The 22711-nt window shown below is 40.0% G+C and overlaps 1 protein-coding gene and 1 non-coding gene across 2 annotated transcripts; both read left to right on the top strand.

Moving 5' to 3' along the window:
- Positions 1–482: 482 nt before the first annotated feature.
- Positions 483–563, top strand: TRNAL-AAG. The gene has a single exon. It is a non-coding gene; the product is annotated as a tRNA-Leu (tRNA).
- An 18741-nt stretch (positions 564–19304) lies between these two features.
- Positions 19305–22046, top strand: LOC110733728 (ankyrin repeat-containing protein ITN1-like). Its single transcript, XM_021913814.1, has 5 exons — positions 19305–19397; positions 19499–19733; positions 19922–20071; positions 20275–20915; positions 21390–22046. The coding sequence occupies exons 1-5, from the start codon at positions 19305–19307 to the stop codon at positions 22044–22046; spliced, it is 1776 nt and encodes a 591-aa protein (XP_021769506.1).
- Positions 22047–22711: the final 665 nt, after the last annotated feature.

Raw genomic sequence — 22711 nt, 5'->3', positions numbered from 1 at the left:
ACTTATTTGGAGTATTGACATTCTAGTACCCTTTATCTTAATTTCCTATCAAAAAAAGTATAAATACAACAATTTGTCCACAAAATTTCCTATAATAAACATTACTTTGTATTTTATAGGTTATAAGCAATAGAGTAATAAATTATATTAAACTATGTTTTATAGCAATCAATTTAAGCCCTTTACCGTAAAAGTACTTCATATTCAGTAAGTATATTTCTAGTTAGTAAAAATAAGTTTTAATTAGTAAGAAAAAATTACCATTTAAAAAATTTTAAGTCTAGCAAAAAAAATCATTTTAGTAAAAAAAAAAAAAAATTTCAGCAAAAATAAGGTGAAGAGAACAACATTTCTTTAATAGGTCCATTTGAGGTTTTTAGTTTTTAAAAAATAAAAACAATAATATTCCGAAAGTAGAACAGAAATTTTACTCAATAAACAGTACGGTTTATATTTCTTTCTCCTCAAACAAAGAGCACAACGTTGAGATGGCCGAGTTGGTCTAAGGCGCCAGATTAAGGTTCTGGTCCGAAAGGGCGTGGGTTCAAATCCCACTCTCAACAATTTGTGTTTTTTAAATTTTTTGGGTTATTTTATAAAAAAATAAAAGGCCAGCATTTGTAACATCTTCTTCACATCATAAGCAGCCCAACCCACAAAGCCCAATTACCATGTCAACTTTGAAGCACTTTTCTTTTGACAGATTAACCACCACTAATTTGATCTCTTTACTTCTTAAGTTCTTATATTGATCATACATTCATATGTAAAAGATATAAGCCGTGTTTTTTGGCCATCACACTAGAAATAATCTAATTTCCGATCCATTTTCTTTAGTTTGTGTTAAATTTTTGCTGTTAATTTTAATGAATTTACATGAGTAGGTAGTATTCCTGTCATCCTATGATGGAGTTGTTAGTCGATGATGTAGTTGTTCGTTTTCTGTAGAGAATTAAGGTGAGTTAGGGACTTAGGGTTATAAAAACTTTTTTCTTTTCTTTTTGTGATATAAATGATTTGTTGGTAAAAATAGTACTAGATCACAAAATGTTGAAACTCATTGTAATCCACTTGTGAGTAGAGCTATCAATTTGGATAAACGGGTCGGGTAATAGTGGGTCGGGTCAATTCGGATTAATTCCATAACCTATGCGGGTGGGTTTGGGTTGGGTCATACTTCTTATCGGGTCTGGGTCGGTTTAATAACAAGTCGAGTTACATTCGGGACGGGTGAACAATAGGTCGGGTTTAATTCAGGTTTTCACGGGTTAAAACTGATTAAGTAATTCTCGGGTTCGAGTCAGGTTTGGTTCAAGTCAATAATTTGCTGTTAGAATCAGGTTGGGTCATTCTCGAGTTTTAATAGTCAATAATTTACGGATTATAATCAGGTCGGGTCATTTTCAAGTCCAGTCATTCTCGGGTTCAAGTCAGGTTCGGTTCAAGTCAATAATTTGCGGGTTATAATCAGGTTGGGTCATTTGCAAGTCGGGTCATTCTCGGATTCAAGTCGGGTTATGTTCAAGTCAATAATTTGCAGGTAACAATCAGGTCGGGTCATTTCCAAGTCAGGTCATATTCGGGTTTAACTAACTATAAATAGATAATTATCATTTTTATCAAGCTAATTATTTCCTTTAATTTGACTTTAATATATATGACAATATACTAGGGAATTATAGTCTATAATTTAGGAAGATAATTATCTCCTTTAACCATACAACAAATATATACTATATTTAACTCTTAAATTTGAGGATGATGCTTCTTTCTTTTGCTGGCCTGGACCGACTTGATCTCCCTAGACAAAATGTTTTGATCAATAATAATTAGGTGGTCTAAATTGCATTTAAGGTGATTTGAAATCGGGTCATCATGAATCATTTGGGTTGAATTTAGGTCGAGTCAATAACAAGTCGCGTTAATTTCAAGTCGGGTTAGTAACAGATTGGGTTGAATTTTTGGGTCAGGTAAGTAATAGGTGTGGTAAAATTCGGGTTGGGTCAAGAACAAGTCGGGTTGAATTTGGGTCAGGTCAATAACAAGTCGGGTTGATTTCGGGTCGGGTTTGTAACAAGTTTGGTTAAATTTGGGTCGGGTTAGGAACGGGTCGGGCTGAATTCAGGTCAGGTTAGTTACAAGTCGGGTTAAATTCGGGTTTTGACGTGTTAAAACAAATTATGGTCAATTTCGGTTCAAGTCGGGTTCGGTGCAAGTTAATTAAATTGGCCATTGTAAACCGGTAAATAGGTGCTAGTTGTAAACCGGTAAATTGGCCGTTTAACAACAAATTAGATGGTTCCACACACCCAATTGGACTCCCGTAGGATATTAAGGACCATGGTAAACATTTCGGCAATTTTTATTTCGGGAAAAAAAAAAGCCAAAAAATTCAAAAATTGAAGGCTTATCCAAGCTTTTTAAGAAATTTTGGAGGTTTCGGGACCCGGTGTCGAAAAGTCTTGAAATTCTATGGGATACATATCGGGGTCATATAATGCCGTTTGAAACCATATATGATCATTACATGTTGTCATAAATATTCGTAATATGCTTGAGTTAATGAAATCCGTGCAAGTTGTAAACCGATAAATTGGTCGTTTCAAGGCAAATTGGATGGTTCGGCCAACCCAATTGGACTCTCGGAGGATATTAGGGAACATGGTAAACATTTCAGCAATTTTTATTCCCGGGCGAAAAAAAAATAAAAAAAAATTCCAAAATTGAAGACTAATATCCATGCTTTTTGAGAAATTTTAAAGGTTTCGGAGCCCGGTGTAAAAAAGTCTTGAAATTCTAGCTAGGGGATACATATTGGGGTCATATATAATGCCGTTTGGAACCATATATGATCATTATTTGTTGTTATAAATGTTCGTAGTAGGCTTGAGTTAATGAAATCGGTGCAAGTTGTAAATCGGTAAATTGGTCGTTTAAAGGCAATTGGATGGTTCCAACCACCCAATGGGACTCCTGGAAGGTATTAGGGATCATGGTAAACATTTCGACAATTTTTATTTCCGAGCGATAAAAAGTTAAAAATTACAAATTTGAAGGCTAATATCCACGCTTTTTGAGAAATTTTGGAGGACTCAGGGCCCGGTGTCGAAAAGTCTTGAAATTCTAGAGGATACATCTCGCGGTTATATAATGTCGTTTGGAGCCATTTATGATCGTTATATGTTGTCATAAATGTTCGTGGTAAGCTTGATTTAATGAAATCGGTGCAAGTTATAAACCGGTAAATTGGTCATTAAAAGGCAAATTGGATAGTTCAACCCACCCAATTGGACTCCCAGAATGTATTAGGGATCATGGTAAAAATTTCGGCAATTTTTATTTCCGGGCAAAAATATCAAAAAATTCCAAAATTGAAGGCTTATATCCACGCTTTTTTAGAAATTTTGGAGGTTTCGGGGCACGGTGTCGAAAAGCCTTAAGATTTTAGGGAATACACCTCGGGATCATATAATGACGTTTTGAACCATATATGATCAATATGTTGTCATAAATGTTCGTGGTAGGCTTGATTTAATGAAATCGGTGCAAGTCATACACCGGTAAATAGGATGTTTAAAGGAAAATTGGATGGTTCCACCCACCCAATTGGACTCCCGAAAGGTATAAGGGAACATGGTAAACATTTCGGAAATTATTATTTCCGGGCGAAAAAAGTCTAAAAAATTCCAAAAATAAAGGCTACTATCCACGCTTTTTGAGAAATTTTAGAGGTTTCGGGGCCCCGTATCGAAAAGTCTTGAGATTCTAGGGAATACATCTCAGGTTCATATAATGTCATTTTGAACCATATATGATCATTATTTGTTGTCATAAATGTTCGTGGTAGGCATGAGTTGATGAAATTGGTGCAAGTTGTAATCCGGTAAATTGGTCGTTTAAAGGAAAATTGGATGGTTCCACCCACCCAATTGGACTACCGGGGGGGGGGGTATTAAGGACCATGGTAAACAGTTCGACAATTTTTATTTTCGGGCTAAAAAAAGTCAAAAATTTCCAAAATTGAAGGCTAATGTCCATGGTTTTTGAGAAATTTTGGAGGTTTCGGGGCCTGGTGTCGAAAAGTCTTGAAATTTTGGGGGATACATATAGGGGTCATATAATGCCGTTTGGAACCATATATGATCATTATATGTTGTCATAGATTTTCGTGGTAGGCTTGAGTTGATGAAATCGGTGCAAGTTGTAAACCGGTAAATTGATCGTTTAAAGGCAAATTAGATGGTTCCACCCACCCAATTGGACTCCTAGAGGTTATTAGGGACCATGGTAAACATTTCAGCAATTTTTATTTTCAGGCGAAAAAAGTAAAAAAAAAAATCCAAAATTAAAGGCTAAGGTCCACGTTTTTGAGAAATTTTCAGGTATCGAGCCCCGGTGTCGAAAAACCTTTAAATTTTAGGGGGTACTACATCTCGGGGTCATATAATTCCATTTGGAACCATTTATGATCATGAAATGTTGTCATAAATGTTCGTGGTAGGCTTGAGTTAATGAATTCGGTACAAGTCGTTGTAAACCGGTAAATTGGCCGTTTAAAGGCAAATTGGATAGTTCAACCCACCCAATTGGACTTCTAGAGGATATTAGGAAACATGGTAAAAATTTCGGCAATTTTTATTTGTGGGCGAAAAAAATTCAAAAATTGAAGGCTTATATACATGTTTTTTGAGAAATTTTTGAGATTTTGGGTCACGGTGTCGAAAAGCTTTGAGATTTTAGGGGATACATCTCAGGGTCATATAATGACGTTAGGAATTATATATGATCGTTATATGTTTTTATAAATGTTCGAGGTAGGCTTGAGTTAATGAAATCGGTGTAAGATGTAACGTAAATCGGTAAATTTGCCGTTTAAAGGCAAATTGGATAGTTCTACCCACCCAATTAGACTCCCGGAGAGTATTAGTTACCATGGTAAACATTTTGACAATTTTTATTTGCGGGTGAAAAAAAAGTCGAAAAATTCAAAAATTGAAGGCATTATATCCACGCTTTTTGAGAAATTTTGGAGTTTTCGAGGCCAGGTGTCGAAAAGCCTCGAAAATTTAAGGGATACATCTCAGGGTCATATCATGCCATTTGGAATCATATATGATCATTATATGTTGTCATAAATGTTCGTGGTAGGCTTGAGTTAATCAAATCGGTGCAAGTTGTATTCCGGTAAATAGGTCGTTTGAAGGCAAATTGGATGGTTCGACCCACCCAATTGGACTATCGGAGGGTATTAGGGACCATGGTAAATATTTCGTCAATTTTTTTTTTCAGGGCGAAAAAAAGTCAAAAAATTCCAAAATTGAAGTCTAATTATCCACGCTTTTTGAGAAATTTTTGAGGTTTCGGGGCCTGTTGACGAAAAGACTCGAGATTTTAGGAGATACATCTCAGGGTCATATAATGCCGTTTGGAACCATATATAATTATTATATGTTGTCATGAATGTTCGTGGTAGGCTTGAATTAAAGAAATCGCATCGGTGCAAGTTGTGAATCAATAAATTGGCCGTTTAAAGACAAATTGGTTGGTTCCACCTACCCAATTGGACTCCCTAAGGGTATTAGGGACCATGGTATACATTTCGGCAATTTTAATTTTCGTGCGAAAAAGTCAAAAAATTCAAAAATTGAAGGCTAATATCCACGCTTTTTTTAGAAATTTTGGAGGTTTCGGAGTTGTGAGTGTCCCACATGGGAGAAAGCGGAGAGATATATCCACTTTATAAGGTAGAAGAGTATCTCTTACTATTGCCAATTGGTTTTGATTTGGAAGCACCTAAGCCTTGTTTGTGGATCAAACTTTCCTTCTCCTTATTCGGGTTGCCCTTGCCCAATTTATATTCTTTCGAAATCTAACTCAAAAAGTATATATATCTTCAAAGTTACTTTTTGATCACTGGTGAACGTTATATTTTTTACTTCATATAACAAATATACAAGGCATAACCCAAGGCAATAAAATTGAAAAGGCGATACACGAATAATTACTTAACGAACTACAAAGATATTTACATATACCTTAACAAGAACCACTCCTTAAGGTGATTTGCATGGATCATATCGAGCACTTCTTGTTGCTTTTAATTTGTACTTAGCATATATACTTTCCCAATTAAGACAATTTTATTGAGTATAATTCCAAGATTGTTGGACAATTGTAGCATCTTTAGTTTACATCTAGCATAAGTATGCGTTTTTGTGCACAGTATAACTTTCAAATGCTTTTCTTAACAAAGGACAATGACATAATTTAAGTAAAGTATTGGGTTCATCTTTCTAAGATAAATAGGTATATTCATTTAGTAGCATATATTATAAGGTACTGTAACATTTGTTCTTCTTATTGCCTCAACTCTTGCTTATTGTTTGTGTGTTTTCCTTCATTCTTTTGAATTTCCGTGGTCTATGATCATGGCAGTTGATGAGCTACAAACAAAGTTATACCGCGCCCTCTGCAACAATCACAACAAAGACGAGGTCATTGAGCTTTGCAAACAGACACCTGATCATTCGTTACATTATTGCACCATAAACAATTCCACGGTGCTACATTTAGCATGTTACTCCAAAAAGTTTGAGTTAGCTAATGAACTTTTTGATGGTTTGCCTAAGAATTCACTCAATGTACTTGTTGAACGAACAAATGCTTGGGGTGACACCATACTCCATGACGCGTCCACATCTAACCAAGGACTCGAATTGGTAAGGAAGATGTTACACAAAGTTCCTGAGTTGATACAAGCGCGTAATAAATGGGGTGAGTCTTGTATCTTTCGAGCTACTCGCTATGGTAGGAGGAAAATCTTTGAGTACCTTGCTGAGGAGGTAGATAAATTCTGTGAATTGAACAAAGAAATTACACATTTATACTTCTTCCAGAGAGACGATGGCACTACCATTCTTCACATGGCTATCCTCACAAGAAACTTTGGTGAGTGTTTTTTTTTTTGGCTTTATCAATAAATAATAACCATCTAAATATGTGGTTTACATATCTATATTAGCGTTATTGTAGATGTCATATGACTAATTATTTATGTAACAAACAGATATGGCGCTTATGATAGCAAGAAAATATCCCTATCTTTGTAATATACGAGCTCAAAATATGACTGCTCTTCAAATTCTTGCTTGTACTCCAGCAGCATTCAAAAGTGGAACAGAATTTGGGCTCATTAAGGAACTTCTTTACTCGAGTATGTATTTTGAGCTCTTTTCTCTTAACTCACTTATGGGATTAAGGCTTTGATTTATTGAATAGCTTTTAAAACTTATAAATTTTCATTTGGAGAAGGTAATGAAATATACTTTTTTTAGGTGTATCAATTGATGAACAAGGCACAATCGAAGAAGCGAATATCATTCTAAAAGCCTTTGGATACACATTAAGCATAGGTTAGTAAGATATATGATCGATAATAAAAAAAACAAAGTATTTACTACATCTGTTAATTTTTAGTTGTGACAAAGGAGTATTAATTATTTGCGAGACATAAAAAATTCTTTTGTTGCAACTAAAAATTAACGAAGGTAATAGGTAAATCATACGTTACTTGTTAATATTGATCGAGTCATTTGTTACTTGTACTATTCGACTATATATGTAGGTAAATCATGCTGGATATTACCTATGATAGAGGAAATCAAAGAGGTGAAAAGAGGGCACAAGGATGCGCTGAATCTTGCCAAGATTTGATTCAACACGACACATCTTGGAAGAACACACACGAGCCACGAGGTGAGGTTACGCCCGTTATCATGGGTGTTATTCCTATAATTGGTGACGAGTCTAGAGAAGACAACCAACAACATGATCAGTACTTTGACATAGAGAGAGGGGAAAGCCGGGAGACAATTTATAGAGGCGGTGTTTCGGACAGTGATGAAACTCCATTGCTATTGGCAGCTAGGAAAGGCTGCATTGAGATTGTCACAGAGATACTAGACATGTATCCACAGGCAGTGAACTATATAAATCATAGCCAAGAAAACGTGTTACATGTAGCTGTCAAAAGTCGAAACATGTCAATTTTTAAGCTTGTTGAACAACAAGTTTCACCTCAATAGAGGCTTATTAGGAGCTGTTGATAACAGGAACAACTCCATCTTACATATGGTTGGATGCCCCCGGGATGTTCTTCCTGTCACGAAGATGAAAAGTCCCGTGCTACAATTGTCCGATGACTTGCTCTTGCTAGAGGTACATATGCAACGTCACCAACCTTTCATGTATTCTTCGGGTTTTTTTTTTTAATTTTTTTTTAAAAAAAATATTAAGATGCGTCTATTATTTCAATCAGTATTGTTTGTAGGACTAGTCTTTGCAACACTTTTCTGTCCTAAACAATTTAATACAAGTGCAACGACTAGTTCTACAAATGGAAAAGTGATTTTGGCACACCTCTATGTGAGAAAAACATAGATAATTGCAATCTCACATAAGGGTGTGCCAAAATCAACTTTAATGTGCCAAAATCATTTCCCCTACAACGCTATTGACTGAAGTAATTGAAGTTAACACAAAAGGAATTAAAATTGATAAGTTAACTGAATTGACTTGTTACATGTCTCACCCATTATTGTTTTACTATGACAAAATATATGCAGTACTTAGAAAATACTTGTCCAAGCTACCTAGTGAACCACCGCAACGATCAAATGATGACCGCAGACGAACTATTCACCATGAACAACGAAAAGCTTCGTATCGAGGCCAAGGACTGGCTAAAGCGTACAGCAGAACACAACACCGTGGTCATCATTCTAATTGCGACAGTCGCCTTTGCTGCTGCTTACACAATACCGGGCGGTCCAAATCAAACAACAGGCTACCCTCTACTCATAGGGCTGCCATTCTTCTTAGTCTTTACCGTAACTGATGTACTTTCCCTTGGTTTCGCCTTGACAGCAGTCATCGTATTTCTAGCTATACTGACGTCCTCTTATCAGTTAAAAGACTTTCGACGATCACTCCCGCAGAAATTGCTGCTGGGTTTTACTCTACTATTTTAGTCAGTGACAATGATGATGGTAGCATTCGCAGCAACAATTCTTCTAATGGTAAATACGAAAGAAAGATGGACTAAAACTGCACTTTATATAGTTGCTTTTTTTCCTATATGTATCTTTATGTTATCTTATATTCCTCTTTACATAAAACTTGTTAAAACTCTGAATTACTGGGTTAAGAAGATTGGTAAGTCTCTTCCTAGGTTCGCCTGCGTTTCGAGGCCTGCTCGGAGGGTGCGATTTTCATCATATGTAAGCAATCTATAGATACAGATCGAGCTATTGTATGTAGGGCTCTTGTGCATGTTCTTGCTAAGATTGTATATCATTGTATTAAATGTGTAAGTTTTTTTTATCTTGTCTGTTCTATTGTTATTATTGGTTTACGTTGTCACAATAATTGCAACCAAATTAAAGAAACAAAGGGAATATGTAATTTTCGTGCCCAAAATAAAGGAACTTAGGGCCTGTTCTGTTCCGTTGAAATTCAGTACAGTTCAGTTCAGCTCAGCTCAGCTCTTAATTTATGTCTAATGATATTGCTAATGATATAAAGCCAAATTTCATTCTTTTAAGCTCTTATTACAACGACAACATCAACAAAAACAACAACAACAATAATAATAATAATAATTGATTAGGGGATTTTGCTCCCACCAATCGGAATGCGCCACGTGGGCAATCAGGTCCTGCCAAGTGTCCCCCAGTTGGACCTCTCAGGCTTGCCACGTGGCACACGCTTATTCGTCCGCCCTGGACTTATTATGTCATGACACGTGGCATACTCCATGCCTAATGGAGAAGCCGGCCACCTAGGCCCAACTTCCGAGGGAAGCCCAATCATCCCAAGGTTAACCTAAACCTAGATTGGCACGTTTCCCGAGGTTATAAATACCTCCGTTAATCCTCATTAAGGGAGATTACGCAGATTTCACACATTAAACACTCTCACCTAGAGAGACCCAATCACTTTAATTTCCGCATTAATTACTCCTTAATCAAGTACTAACTTGACCGTCGGAGGCGGATCTCCAATCATCCGGAGCATCCGTTTGTTTTGCAGGTACAGGCGTCCGGTTCCAGTCTCGGAATTGTAACTCTCCCGCAGGACATCAGAAAACCCCAAAACATTTTGGCGCCGTCTGTGGGGAGAGTACTTCTGAGATGGCATCCACGTTTGTACCGGCTCCTGAAGAGAGACGTCCCCTGGACGACCCTCTAGTTCAGTCGGACCACGATACTGAGAATGAATTTGAAGTTGAAGCTCACACAGCTTCAGACGGGACCCTAAGGGCCCGACGTACCCGTCATACCGAAAGGAGGGAACGGGAACATCTTCAAACTGGAAGTGAGCCAGCAGGCGCACCGCCTGTTCGGCAGCAGCCGACTGATGGGTCTGCTCCCATCACAAGGAACGAACTCATGACCTTCATGAGGGACTTCAAGGGAGAAATTCAAGAGTTGATCGACAAGAAGCCGCCTGCTCTGGACAAGGAGCAGTCGGCTAAGAAACCTTCCACTTCACGGAAGAGGAAGCCAGTTCAGGGGCGAGAGGCGACCCCTCATCCTAAATCTAGGAAGTGGGAGCCACCTGCCCTTGATTTCACAAAATACCATTTTCCTACTCCAGGAAAGAGGAAACCTGTTCGTCATATTCAAGCGGACGGGTCGAGGAAAACATACACAGATGCTCGGCTACTGCTAGAGCAGAAGAAGAGTGACCGATTGTCAGAGTCGGCCTCTACTTCAAACTTCCAAGACAGTCTGCGCAATACCTCGATGAGGCATACTCAGTCGTATCATGAGAGTCAGTCAGGCGGCACCTCCCGTCAGTCCGGCTTTCATACCGACCAGGCGGTACCAAACTTACCGTTTGTACCGCAACAACAGTATTTTTTGCAGCCACCTCCGTTTGGTGGACATGCAGCAAAAAATGTCCAACCTATGGACTGGCAGCTACGGTTGCTTAGACTTGGCGAACAGCCGTCGGCCTTCTCCAAGGAAATTACTGAAGCCGCTCAGCCGACCAAAGTGAAAAATGTATTAGTAGGCGCCTATGACGGCACTACTAACCCAGAAGACCATCTGATGACATTCACCAACCTGATGTACCTTCAAGGGTTGGATGATCCCACTTGGTGCAAGTGTTTCCCAGCGACTCTCAAAGGAATCGCACAACAATGGTTCGGCAACCTGCCGACTGGTTGTGTAAATAACTTCAAGACGCTTGCTTACTTATTCACCTCCAACTTCGCCATGAACATCCCTGCAAAGAAGACGACCCTTGATTTAGGAACAATTCAGCAGGGCGAGAAGGAGGGGCTTCGTTCTTACATCAGGCGGTTTAACCTGATGAGGATACAGATTCAAGGGTTACCGGATGAAGTAGCATATACTGACTTTTTCAGAGGTCTCAAAGACGGGTCGACCTTCAAATTCGATTTGGTCCGAAAGAGGGTGGCGACTCTTCAAGAGGCCTTGATTGAAGCGGAAGCCTATATACAGGCGACTGATATTTGTAGTACGGTAAAACAGTCAGACGGGAAATGGTCCGACAAAAGAGAAGGACGACAGAAACAGTCGTCAAACAAAGATGAGAAGAGAAAAGAGGTCTGGGCGGCTGATTCCTCTAAACAGCCGGCCCAGAAGAAGAAAAAAGAATTCAAACCATACTCCCCAAAGTATGCGTTTAACAAGGATAGCCAATTTATCCTAAAGGAAATCAAGGGACGGATCTCAATTGAGAAGCCGATCCCCATGAAGGGTTCTGCAAACAACCGAAACCAAGAAAAATTATGTGATTATCATGAAGATGTCGGTCATCACACCAATGAATGCATCAGTCTCATGCGGTATCTGGACCGCCTAGCTGAGCAAGGTGATCTTGACACTTATGTCAAGAAATCTACGGGGAACACTTCCTCAAAAAAGCAGTCGACCAAAAAGAATCAACAGGCCGACAGCTCCGATACAGATGATGCAGTCGTCTACACCATTGCAGGCGGCTTCTCAGGAGGCGGCCCCACTATTAGGGGCAACAAAGACAATATCAGACGGTTAGATGTAAATTCCGTTCACCAAGAACGGCCCTCCAAATATTCATTTCCTGAGATTGTCATCACTGAAGAAGATCTAGGAGGGGTAAGAGGGCCGCATGACGACCCTATCGTTATTGAATGTAAAGTGGCCAACCATAGAGTTGGCCGAATCCTCATAGATACCGGAAGCTCCTCATATCTCATCAGTAGCAAATGTCTGTCGAAACTAAAATATCAGACTGATTGCATACATTCGGCATCCCACCCTTTAGTAGGGTTTGGAGGAGGAGTCGTCCACCCAGTAGGACGAGTGGATTTACCCATCCGCCTGGGCGAAAAAGGGGAAGAACGACACATGGTAGTCCGGTTCCTGGTATTAGAAGAACTCTCGGCCTACAACATGATTCTGGGACGACCAACCCTGAATAATTCCAAGGCTGTTATAATCCCATCTCTTATGTTGCTCAAGTTTGAGAGGGATAATGGAATAGTCGGGTCCCTAAGGGGAGATCAGAGGATGGCCCGAGAGTGCTATCTCTCGGATGTCAAGCCCACTGTTATGGCCACTGGGTCGAGTGGTGGAAAAATAGACCTTGACAATGTCAAGGAGAGTGCGCCTGTTCAAGAAACAGGCGGCAAGAAGAGAAAGGCATCCCAGACAGGGGCCGCAAGAAAAGACAGAAAATAGCAATCATTGGCAGAGGAGCAGTCGGATGAATTCCGCCCTCAGCCAGCTGGTGAGCATACGGACCTGATCTTAGATGAATCGCGTCCTGACAGAACAATCAAGGTTGGGACGACTGCTCTAAGGGACCTGGGTGACGACTTTCACAAACTATTGAAAGAATACAAGGACATCTTTGCATTCGAAGTCCATGAAATGCCAGGCATTAGTCCTGATCTGGTGGTACATAAACTGGCCGTGGATCCGAAAAAGAAGCCGGTACGGCAGAAGAAGCGGAACCATGGTGAAGAAAGAAGTCACGCGGCAGCCGCCGAAGTTAAAAAATTACTTGATGCAGGGTTCATTCGGCAATGTTACTTCCCAGACTGGGTTGCAAATGTGGTGCTTGTTAAAAAGCCGAATGGCACCTGGCGAATGTGTGTAGACTACACAGACTTAAACAAGGCGTGCCCCAAAGACAGTTACCCTCTGCCTAAAATTGATAACCTGGTCGACTCAACAGCCGGCCATGCTTTGATGAGCTTTATGGACGCCTACTCTGGTTTCCATCAAATTCCTTTATGGAAGAAAGATCAAGAGAAGACGGCCTTCGTCACTGATCAGGGGTTATACTGTTACACGGTCATGCCGTTTGGTCTTAAGAATGCCCCGGCCACTTTCCAGCGAATGATAAACACTGTGTTCTTTGATCAGATTAGGAGAAATGTCGAGGCATATATTGATGATATGATTGTCAAGTCTAAACTTCAGAAAGTTCATCTGTCGGACCTCCGAGAAACTTTCGCCACACTCAGGTGGCACCATGTCATGCTCAATCCCAAGAAATGTGTCTTTGGAGTTGAGTCTGGGAAATTTCTCGGATTCCTTATCAATCAGAGAGGAATAGAGGCGAACCCTGAGAAGGTGCAGGCGGTCATCGACATGCAGTCGCCTTGTACCATCCGAGAGGTTCAGAAGTTAACAGGTTGTCTGGCGGCCTTGGGAAGATTTCTAAGCCGATCAGGCGACAAATGCCTATACTTTTTCCAGGCAATTAAGAAAAAGGCAAGGTTTGAATGGGGGCCGGATGCTGAGGCGGCCTTCCAGAAATTGAAAGTTCACTTGCATTCCTTGCCGAGGCTGGTCAGCCCTTTGCCCAAAGAAGTACTCTACATGTACCTGGCCGTCTCTGATCATGCGTTAAGCGCTGTTCTCCTTGCTGAAAGAGACGGCTGTCAGCTCCCGGTCTACTTTGTCAGTCATGTACTGAAAAATGCCGAGTTGAGGTATCCCTTAGTGGAGAAATTTGGTCTTGCACTCTTCATGGCTGTTAAAAAATTGAAGCCCTACTTTTGGCACATGCAGTCGTCGTGTATACAGACCAACCTATCAAGCGGCCACTGACCATCATGGAGTCGTCAGGCCGAATGATCAAATGGGTCATAGAAATACAGAGCCTCGAAGTTACCTTCGAGCCTAGAAAAGCAGTGAAGGGGCAAGCCTTTGCTGACTTTATTGTTGAGATGACTCGTCCTCCTGACTCTCAAGTTCCAGACCAAGTCTGGAAGGTATATGTGGATGGAAGCTCTACTTCAAATGGTTGTGGAGCAGGCGTCATATTTCAGTCGCCAGAGGGCGACAGGTACGAGTATGCTCTACGCTTCAGTTTTCAGGCCTCAAAAAATGAGGCAGAATATGAAGCTTTACTAGCCGGAATCCGCATGTGCAAGGCGGCAGGGGCAAGAAAAATAGACGCCTGTTCCGATTCACAACTGATAATGAGTCAGTACAATGGCGAATACGAAGCAACCCATCCGGCCATGGTCAAGTATTTACAGGCGGTCCGACAAGCAGTCGGCTCCCTTGAGGATTTCCATCTGACCCAAGTGCCGAGATCAGAAAACAACCAGGCGGATGCACTTTCAAAATTAGCATCATCCGCCTCCTGTGATACTCCTCGAACTGTTTTTTGGGAAGTAATGGAGAGGAGAAGCATTGAGGAAGACCCTATTGGAATCTTAGACAGAAGCTCAACCTGGATGGATTCAATCAGGGCATATCTGACAAACGGTACACTGCCGGATGATCATCAACAGGCGGCAGCACTGAAAAAACGAGCCACCAGTTTTGAAATAATAAAGGGAGAACTTCACAAAAAAGGGTACCTTCAACCCTTCTTAAAGTGTGTTACTCCAGAAAAGGGACGAGAGATACTAGACGATCTTCACTCTGGTTACTGTGCTTCTCATATAGGCGGTAGGACGCTTGCTCAACGGGCAAGGCGGCAGGGCTACTTTTGGCCTACTTTAGAAGCAGATGCAATTGAGATGGTGAAAAAATGTGACAAGTGCCAAAGGTTTGGCAAGCTAATTCATCGTCCGGCTACTGACCTCACTACCATTCGTAGCCCACTACCGTTTGCTAAGTGGGGCATGGACATTCTGGGTCCATATACGCCTGCTACAGGCGGAAGGAGGTACATACTTGTTGCCGTCGACTACTTCACTAAATGGGTAGAGGCGGAGGCTGTAAAGGGAATCAAGTCGAAGGATGTAATTTCATTCATTTGGAAAAATGTCATCACTCGGTTCGGGGTTCCCATGTCTATGGTTTTTGATAATGGTCCCCAATTTGAGACTCCTGTTCTCAAAAGCTGGTTGGGTGACCAAGGAATTGCACACTACTTTGCATCTGTCGGCCGTCCACAAGCAAACGGCCAGGTAGAAGCCTTTAATAAAATCATCTCAGACGGTCTCAAGAAAAAGATTGAACGAGCAGGCGGCCTATGGGCGGATGAATTACCACATGTTCTCTGGGCCATTAGGACGACTGAAAAAGGGGCGACTGGAGAAACTCCATTCCTCCTAACTTATGGTGCGGAAGCTGTTCTTCCAATAGAACACTACGAGCCGACTCTTCGAGTAATGCTATATAACGAAGAGGCAAATTGGGAAGCCATGCGCCTGGCATTAGACTCACTCCCTGAAAGGAGGGGCAATGCTGTCTTGCGCCATGAAATTTACCGCCTGAGAATGACTAGATCATACAACAAAAAAGTACACAGGCGTCCACTCAAAGTGGGGGACTTTGTACTTAGAAAAATGGAAGCAGTTGGTAGGGCTAATGAGTCTGGAAAACTAACTCCCAACTGGGAAGGACCCTACCGAATCTATGAAGAGGTCAGGGACGGTACCTACCGTCTGGAAACACCAGACGGCCAATCGTTGCCTCGAACTTGGAATGTAGATAATCTTAAGAAATATTTCTTTTGAATGATGTAAATAGTCAAGGGCTACTTAATAAAAGTCTGTTGTTTCATTCAATTTTGTACTAAGAGGGGCATGCCTACTAACAAACAGTCGGCTACTCTCCATATTAGTTCTTATTTTTACCTAAGAGGGGTATGCCTACTGACAAACAGTCGGCTACTCTCCATGTTTAATTTTTATTCTTACTTAAGAGGGGCACGCCGCTTGTTTCGCTCAACCGGCTACTCTCCCATAATACAGTTCACCAAAAACTATCAAAGGCTCATGGCTAAAATGATCAGACCAGGCGTCAAGCCAACTGATCAAAATATAAAAATTCAATTCGACCTGTCCCAACGTTATAGCAGGCGTCCGACGGCATCCATCCGGATGAAATTCGTCGCAGAGAGCAGCTCCCTTTTGGGTGGAACATTGTTCTATAAAATCATTACACGGCACATATACGACTGTCTAAACAAGACAACCACGTAGCCGTTTCCCGGACAAGGATATCTCTCACTTAAACTGACTAAACACGTCAAGCAAGTGTTCGCAGTAACCATCCGGGTCAACCGACCGACTGAACTACTTGGGATAAGAACAATTGGTATTTTATGAGTTAATAGCCAGCAAACATTGGCGAATAAAGGGGAACAACCGGTACCCACCGCTTGATACCTCTACTACTCAGTCACTTGGTGACTAGGTAACAATCATGTTTACTTGGTCACTCCTTAAAAATTTAGTATGAAACAAAAAAGGTGTTCATACAGCACCTGTTCACACTAGATTAAATGTGGCAGGGAACAGTCGGCCTACACGGCCTAAAGTCTCTAGCCTAAAAACATGACAAGTAGGAAACCACTTTCATACTTGGTTAAATTTACAAATGACAGGACCGCCTGCCTAAAGGGGATCCAGTCTTTAAAATGGTTCGAATACCGATTGGATAAATGGCCGACTGATCGCCTAGCCTGGAAATAGACAACCAGTCGTCCAGGGGCATAGGCGGCGTGACTAACTATCCGTACCTGTCTGCAACTATCGGCCATGAAAAACAGTCGGTATAATGTACAATTGGATATCAGAATATTCAATACTTAAACAAATTTGAAGCAATACAAAAATATTCATTAAAAGGAAGCCGGTCATTAAAGACCGGCCAAATATTTAGAGCCCCGGCCTCCTGGCCGGGTAAACACAAACAAACGGCACGCAGGCCGTGGAAAGAAGACATAAAGCTTAAGAAGGGGGCAGATCCTCAATATTAGCAGCTGCCGCCTGGTCAGCACTCTTCTTGCTGGACTCGGCTTCAGCTGCATCCTTCTTTGATGCATTACCCCCAAGCGGCACAAGCGCCACTACCGGCTGCTCCTCCTCCTCCAACGCCTCTTCCTCAGCAGCCGTCAGGATCTCTTGATTATATCTATCAGAACACTGGCGGTACGTTTTTTCCCATGAGGCAAAGTCGGCATTGGGGAAGAGGCGGCCCCAGGTCATGCGCTGGATTTGAGCAGAGTCTTCCATCATCTCCCGGACCAGCTCTTTCTTTTCTTGCTCGGCCTTTTCCGAGAGCTCCTGAGTGAGACTCTTTTCCTGGGTCACCAGGCGTTCCTTTACGCTCGCCAAGGATTTCTCCAAGGTTTCGTATGAGGACATCTTTTGGCGAAGAGGTCTCAGCTCGGCCTTGAGGTTGTTGATGTTCGCCTCTAGCTCGCTATTCCTCTTCTGGGCCGCCTCTAACTGAGCCCGGATAGCGGCGGTAGCCTGCGCCTGATAATAAAGAATATCAATTGTCAGAACTTCATTTTGGGCAATAGCTTTTGCAGCCTTTACCTCTTTGTTACAATTCAGGCTTCAGCTCTCTCTTGTAAAAGCATTTCTGATAGTGCATTGGTACTAAAGAGGAATTAGATGGATCGGATGTGACAGGAAGAAACACTTTTGATCACAACATGTTTACATATGTATTTAATAATGGCTTAGTCCAATATTTATTTTAATTTATATTTTGTAGGCCCACCCATTATCGACTCGCGGCCCGCATTGTCCCAACCCTATATTGACCCTATAAAATGTGACCCTCTTTGACCCTGACCCACAACCGACCAGCACTGACCCTGGCCCGACCCGCCCAATAACCAAGTCTAATTGTTACAACAAATTTGAGAAACAATAAGAGTCTCACTTGTTATCGTTCTATTCTACTGTTCTTATGGTTTATGTAGTCACAACAATTACAACAAGAATAATTTCAACCAAATTAAAGAAACAAAGGGAACATGTAATTTTCGTGGCCACAACAAAGGAAGTAAGGAACTTAATGTCATATCAATCATCCAGCTATTAAGTTCAACTTTATTTTGAGAGTAATACACACAAATTAAAGTCTTCCAGGAGAGTCTTCCTCCTTTATTAATATAGATTGTAAACTACTCTTAAGAAATGAGAAATTACATTGCTCTTCGCATCCATTTTCATGAATACGCAAACTAATAAAAGGAATCCAATAATAACTTTACAAATAAAGTCTTATCTTTGGATAGAATAGGATGTTAAGTTTTGGATATAATAATGCTTTAAGAACACGGCTATGTTTTTTTTTTTTTTTTTGTTTTTTGAGAAAGAACACAGCTATGTTTTTACCGAGACTTTGAGAGAGGGAAAAAGAAATGTAAACATGTTTTTAATAAAGTACTTAAAATTCCTTCTGTTTGGGTACTAAAATGGTCATACCCATTTTATTCTTGGGTAACTCTACCCATATAAGCCCAAAGGCCATAAAAAAGGTATAAAAGGCCCCAAATAAGTCAAATACATCAATATGGCCTTTAACGGCCCACATATGTAATATTAGGGCTCATAAACCCACTTATGTACTCATATAAATACCCCTCAAAGGGCATAAGGTAAAAGGAGGTCACTCTTATCATCTAAGATGACCATACTCCTCCACTCTCTCCCCTAAACTCCTCTCAAAATATGCATTGTTTGGCAACTAACTTGGGCGTCGGAGGCTCCGCCCCGGGTTCAACCCCCGAGGCTCGGGGTTCATTTTACAGGTCCATTCAAGGCCCAAATTTGAGGTTCTCAGACACCCCTCCAAGGCCCGGTTAGCTCACTTTTTGCCGAAACACCTTCCTTAATTCCTAGCACTTGCAAAGATTTAATTTTTAATTTGTCCATACAAAAAATGCTATACTAGTATATAGTATTATTCAGTGTGAAGTTGGTTGCCTATAAATAAACTCCAATAATAAAGCTAGAGGTTTATCATTTGCCCAATTTCCAAATTTCAATCTCCTTGTTGGCCTATCAATCTGTCATGATGGCGTACGAAGATCGACAATGTCAAAATGAAGATGAAGATGATCAAAATGCAAATATATTCCGCGCCCTCATCGATGATGAAGATGACAAGGTCATAGAGTATTGCAATGAGATGGAAGGTGGTCCATTGCATATTCTGAGCTTACACAATCAACTGTGCTTCATATGGCATGTTTCCTTAAAAAATTTCAGTTAGCAGATAGACTATTGGATATAGTTTTTGCTAACGCTTCGTCAGATGAGCTCTATCAAAAATTGTCTAAACCAAAAAATGCTTGGGGAAACACCGTAATCCACGACGCAGCCACCTCCAACAAAGGAATCCCATTTGTTGAGAAGCTGTTGAACAAAGTACCTGTTCTGATAAATATAAAAAATAAATGGGGCGTCTCTCCTCTCATCCAGGCTATCCGCTATGGCAGGAAACGTATGTACAAATGTCTTGTCAATCAAGTCAAGAATTATTGTGACAACTCAACGGGAAGATAACATGACCATTCTTCACATGGCTATCCTCACAAGAAAATTTGGTGAGTTTCATTCATCCTTTTTATGCTTCCTTGTGTTTACAATAATAATTTCCGAGGTTTTAAACTTGTAAATTGTAATCTGCAGATGTTGCGCTTGATATAGCAAACAGATATCCAAAGCTATATGATGTACAAGATGTTCATAAAATGACTGCTCTTCAAATGCTTGCGTGCAGTCCAACAGCCTTCGAAAGTGGAACTGTATTAGGACCTCTACAGAAGCTTGTCTACACATGTATGTACTGTAATTCTTTTCAACTCTCTTCACATTTTTCTACTCGTGTCACATGTGAGTTAAGAGCTAAGTAGGTGAGAAGTTTTGATATTTTTAAAAATTATAGGTGGTAATTCCTAAAACAGCAACTATTATAGGTGTAAGTGTCGAAAATTCCTACTATTATTACCTGTTGTGATATGTTTGCTATTTTATTTTTCCAGTTGTCTCAACTGATGAACAAGGCACAACTGGAGAAGCTGGCATGATCCGAAAATACACTGATATCCTATTTCCCATGATAAAAGAAGTGAGAAAGCAGAAGAAGGGCAATAAGGATGCGCTTGAGCTTGCCAAGTTGTTGATCAAATCAGATAAATCTTGGAAGAACACATATTTTCCACTAGCGGAAACTACTCCTAATATAGGTAAAAAAGAGAATCCCAGTCTAGTCCACATAGACTCTGACAACAAATCAGGTGACAAGTCTGGAGAAGAGGGGGATTCAAACAAAGATCCTCGAAAAGGCGACCATCAAGCTCCATTGCATTTGGCAGCTAAGAAAGGTTGTATTGAGATTGTTAAAGAGATACTGAAAAAATACCCCCAGGCAGTGGACTACTTAAATAATAATCAAGAAAATTTATTCCATGTTGCAATCAAGAGTCGAAACGATAAAATCATCGACATTGTTAGTGAGCGAAAGCTTCTAAGGAGGGGCCAATTAGCAGCCGTGGACAATAAATTTAACACCATAATGCATATGGTTGGGTACAAGCCATCCATCATCGAAGGAGAAGCTCTTATGGACACAACATTCAAAACTCCAATCGGGCAATTGTCCGATGAAATAAAATTACTAGAGGTAATTATTAGATTTAATTTAATTATATGCTATACTGTTCTTATACTTATTAGTGTGTGTTAGTTCAAAATATGGGGTTTTGTGATAGGAAAATTTGTCAAGTATCAAACTTTTTACATGCATCTTGTATAAATAGAACGTGACTGGTTGATACTTGGTAACTTGTTTGATAGGTTAATTGTGACACATGGCACATTGTAATTGGTAGATTTTTTTTTTTTTTTTTTTAAAGAAAAAACGCTATCATTTGTAATCATTTGTTAGAAAGAAAAAAAAAATGTTTAAATTAAATTTTTAAAATCCAAAAAACTATCACATAGCGACATGTAACATATCAAATAAGTTACCGATATTTTTGTTTTATATATTCAAGATGCATATCAAAGGTTGTTTTATTTCAAAATAATTAAACTGACATACTATATTATTACTGATAATTTTCTTTTATGTATGTCTGTTCGTACATACACGCAGAAATTGGAAGGTCTTTGCCCAAAATACCTGATCAACCACCGGAATAAGGATAATTTGACTGCTCGGGAACTGTTTGCCAAGACAAACACAGGGCTTCGTAAGGATGCCAAAGATTATTTGAAGCAAACTGCAGAGCATTGTACAGTGGTAACAGTTCTGATAGCCACAGTAGCCTTCGCAGCAGCATATACAGTACCGGGAGGTCCAGATGAACGCACAGGGCTCCCGGTTCTCCTTGGGAAACCCTTATTCCTTGTATTCACGATAACTGATGTGCTTTCACTTGGATTCGGGTTAACAGCGGTGGTAATCTTTCTCACCATACTCACCTCCCAATTTCGGATGAAAGACTTCGAAAAAACTCTTCCTCAAAGACTGCTGCTTGGCTTGACCCTCCTCTTCCTGTCAGTGTCAATGATGATGGTATCCTTGGCGGCAACTATTATTCTCACCATCAATTCCAAGCAGCATTGGACCAAGATAGCACTATACATAGTTGCTTTCTTTCCTGTCATAATCTTTATGCTGTCCTACATTCCTTTCTACAGGGAACTTCTTTGTATTTTAAATTTCTGCATTTCGAAGATTGGTAAGACTGATCCTAAGCCTAGGCTCAAACATAAACCTAAGTATAAAGATTATGACATTCCTCTTTAACAAGTGTGATTTCTACAGTGTGGTGCCTCGCAGCTAACTCACTTCAGTTTTTCGTAATATTTTAAGTGTTATTGTTGTTGTTGATTTTATCATTAACCTTTGTTTGATTCCCCTCTAATGGTCTATCGTTATTGTCCGCTACTGTCATATACATATCCTCGTAAATCGTGTTTAGTTGTATTGTACTAATGAATAAACAGCAACATTATGTATGATAAAAGGTTGTTATATATCTTGAAAAATGATTTATATTTTCTTAAATCATTTTATTACTTTATTTTCAACAGTATATACAAATATCCTACTTAAATTACACATCATAAATCATTTGGGGATTAGTGAGAAAGAGAAGAAATAGATTAAATTTGCAAGAGAAGAACAGAGGTAAGAGTGGTAAAATTTACTTGGGGATGTTTTTATTGAAGAATTTGTCACAGGACTTGCTACCCGTAATGATTTGGTAAGGGAATTATAAAAATTCTTATATAAAACGGAATTTCATTCAATTTATCATAAAACGGATTAAATTTTATTTCTTATAAGTGTTACTCAATACGTTGTTCTTTATTATGTGTACTTAGGGCCTGTTCACATTTACTTAATTTCAGTTCAGTTCAGCTCCAATCAGTTTAATTTAGTTTAGCTCCTAATTTCCCTCTCTCTTA

The sequence above is a fragment of the Chenopodium quinoa genome, unplaced genomic scaffold (genome assembly GCF_001683475.1).
Source record: "Chenopodium quinoa cultivar QQ74 unplaced genomic scaffold, ASM168347v1, whole genome shotgun sequence".
NCBI lineage: Eukaryota > Viridiplantae > Streptophyta > Magnoliopsida > Caryophyllales > Amaranthaceae > Chenopodium > Chenopodium quinoa.
Note: the sequence above shows the minus strand (reverse complement) of the source record. Positions and strands in the feature narration are given on the sequence as shown.

What these genes read in the sequence shown, in the direction of transcription:
- LOC110733728 (XM_021913814.1), top strand. Translation starts at nt 19,305, where the DNA reads ATGGCGTACGAAGATCGACAATGTCAAAATGAAGATGAAGATGATCAA. An exon ending in TCGATGATGAAGATGACAAG is followed by an intron (nt 19,398 to 19,498) that starts GTCATAGAGTAT and finishes AAAAAATTTCAG; the next exon opens with TTAGCAGATAGACTATTGGA. An exon ending in ATGAAATAAAATTACTAGAG is followed by an intron (nt 20,916 to 21,389) that starts GTAATTATTAGA and finishes ACATACACGCAG; the next exon opens with AAATTGGAAGGTCTTTGCCC.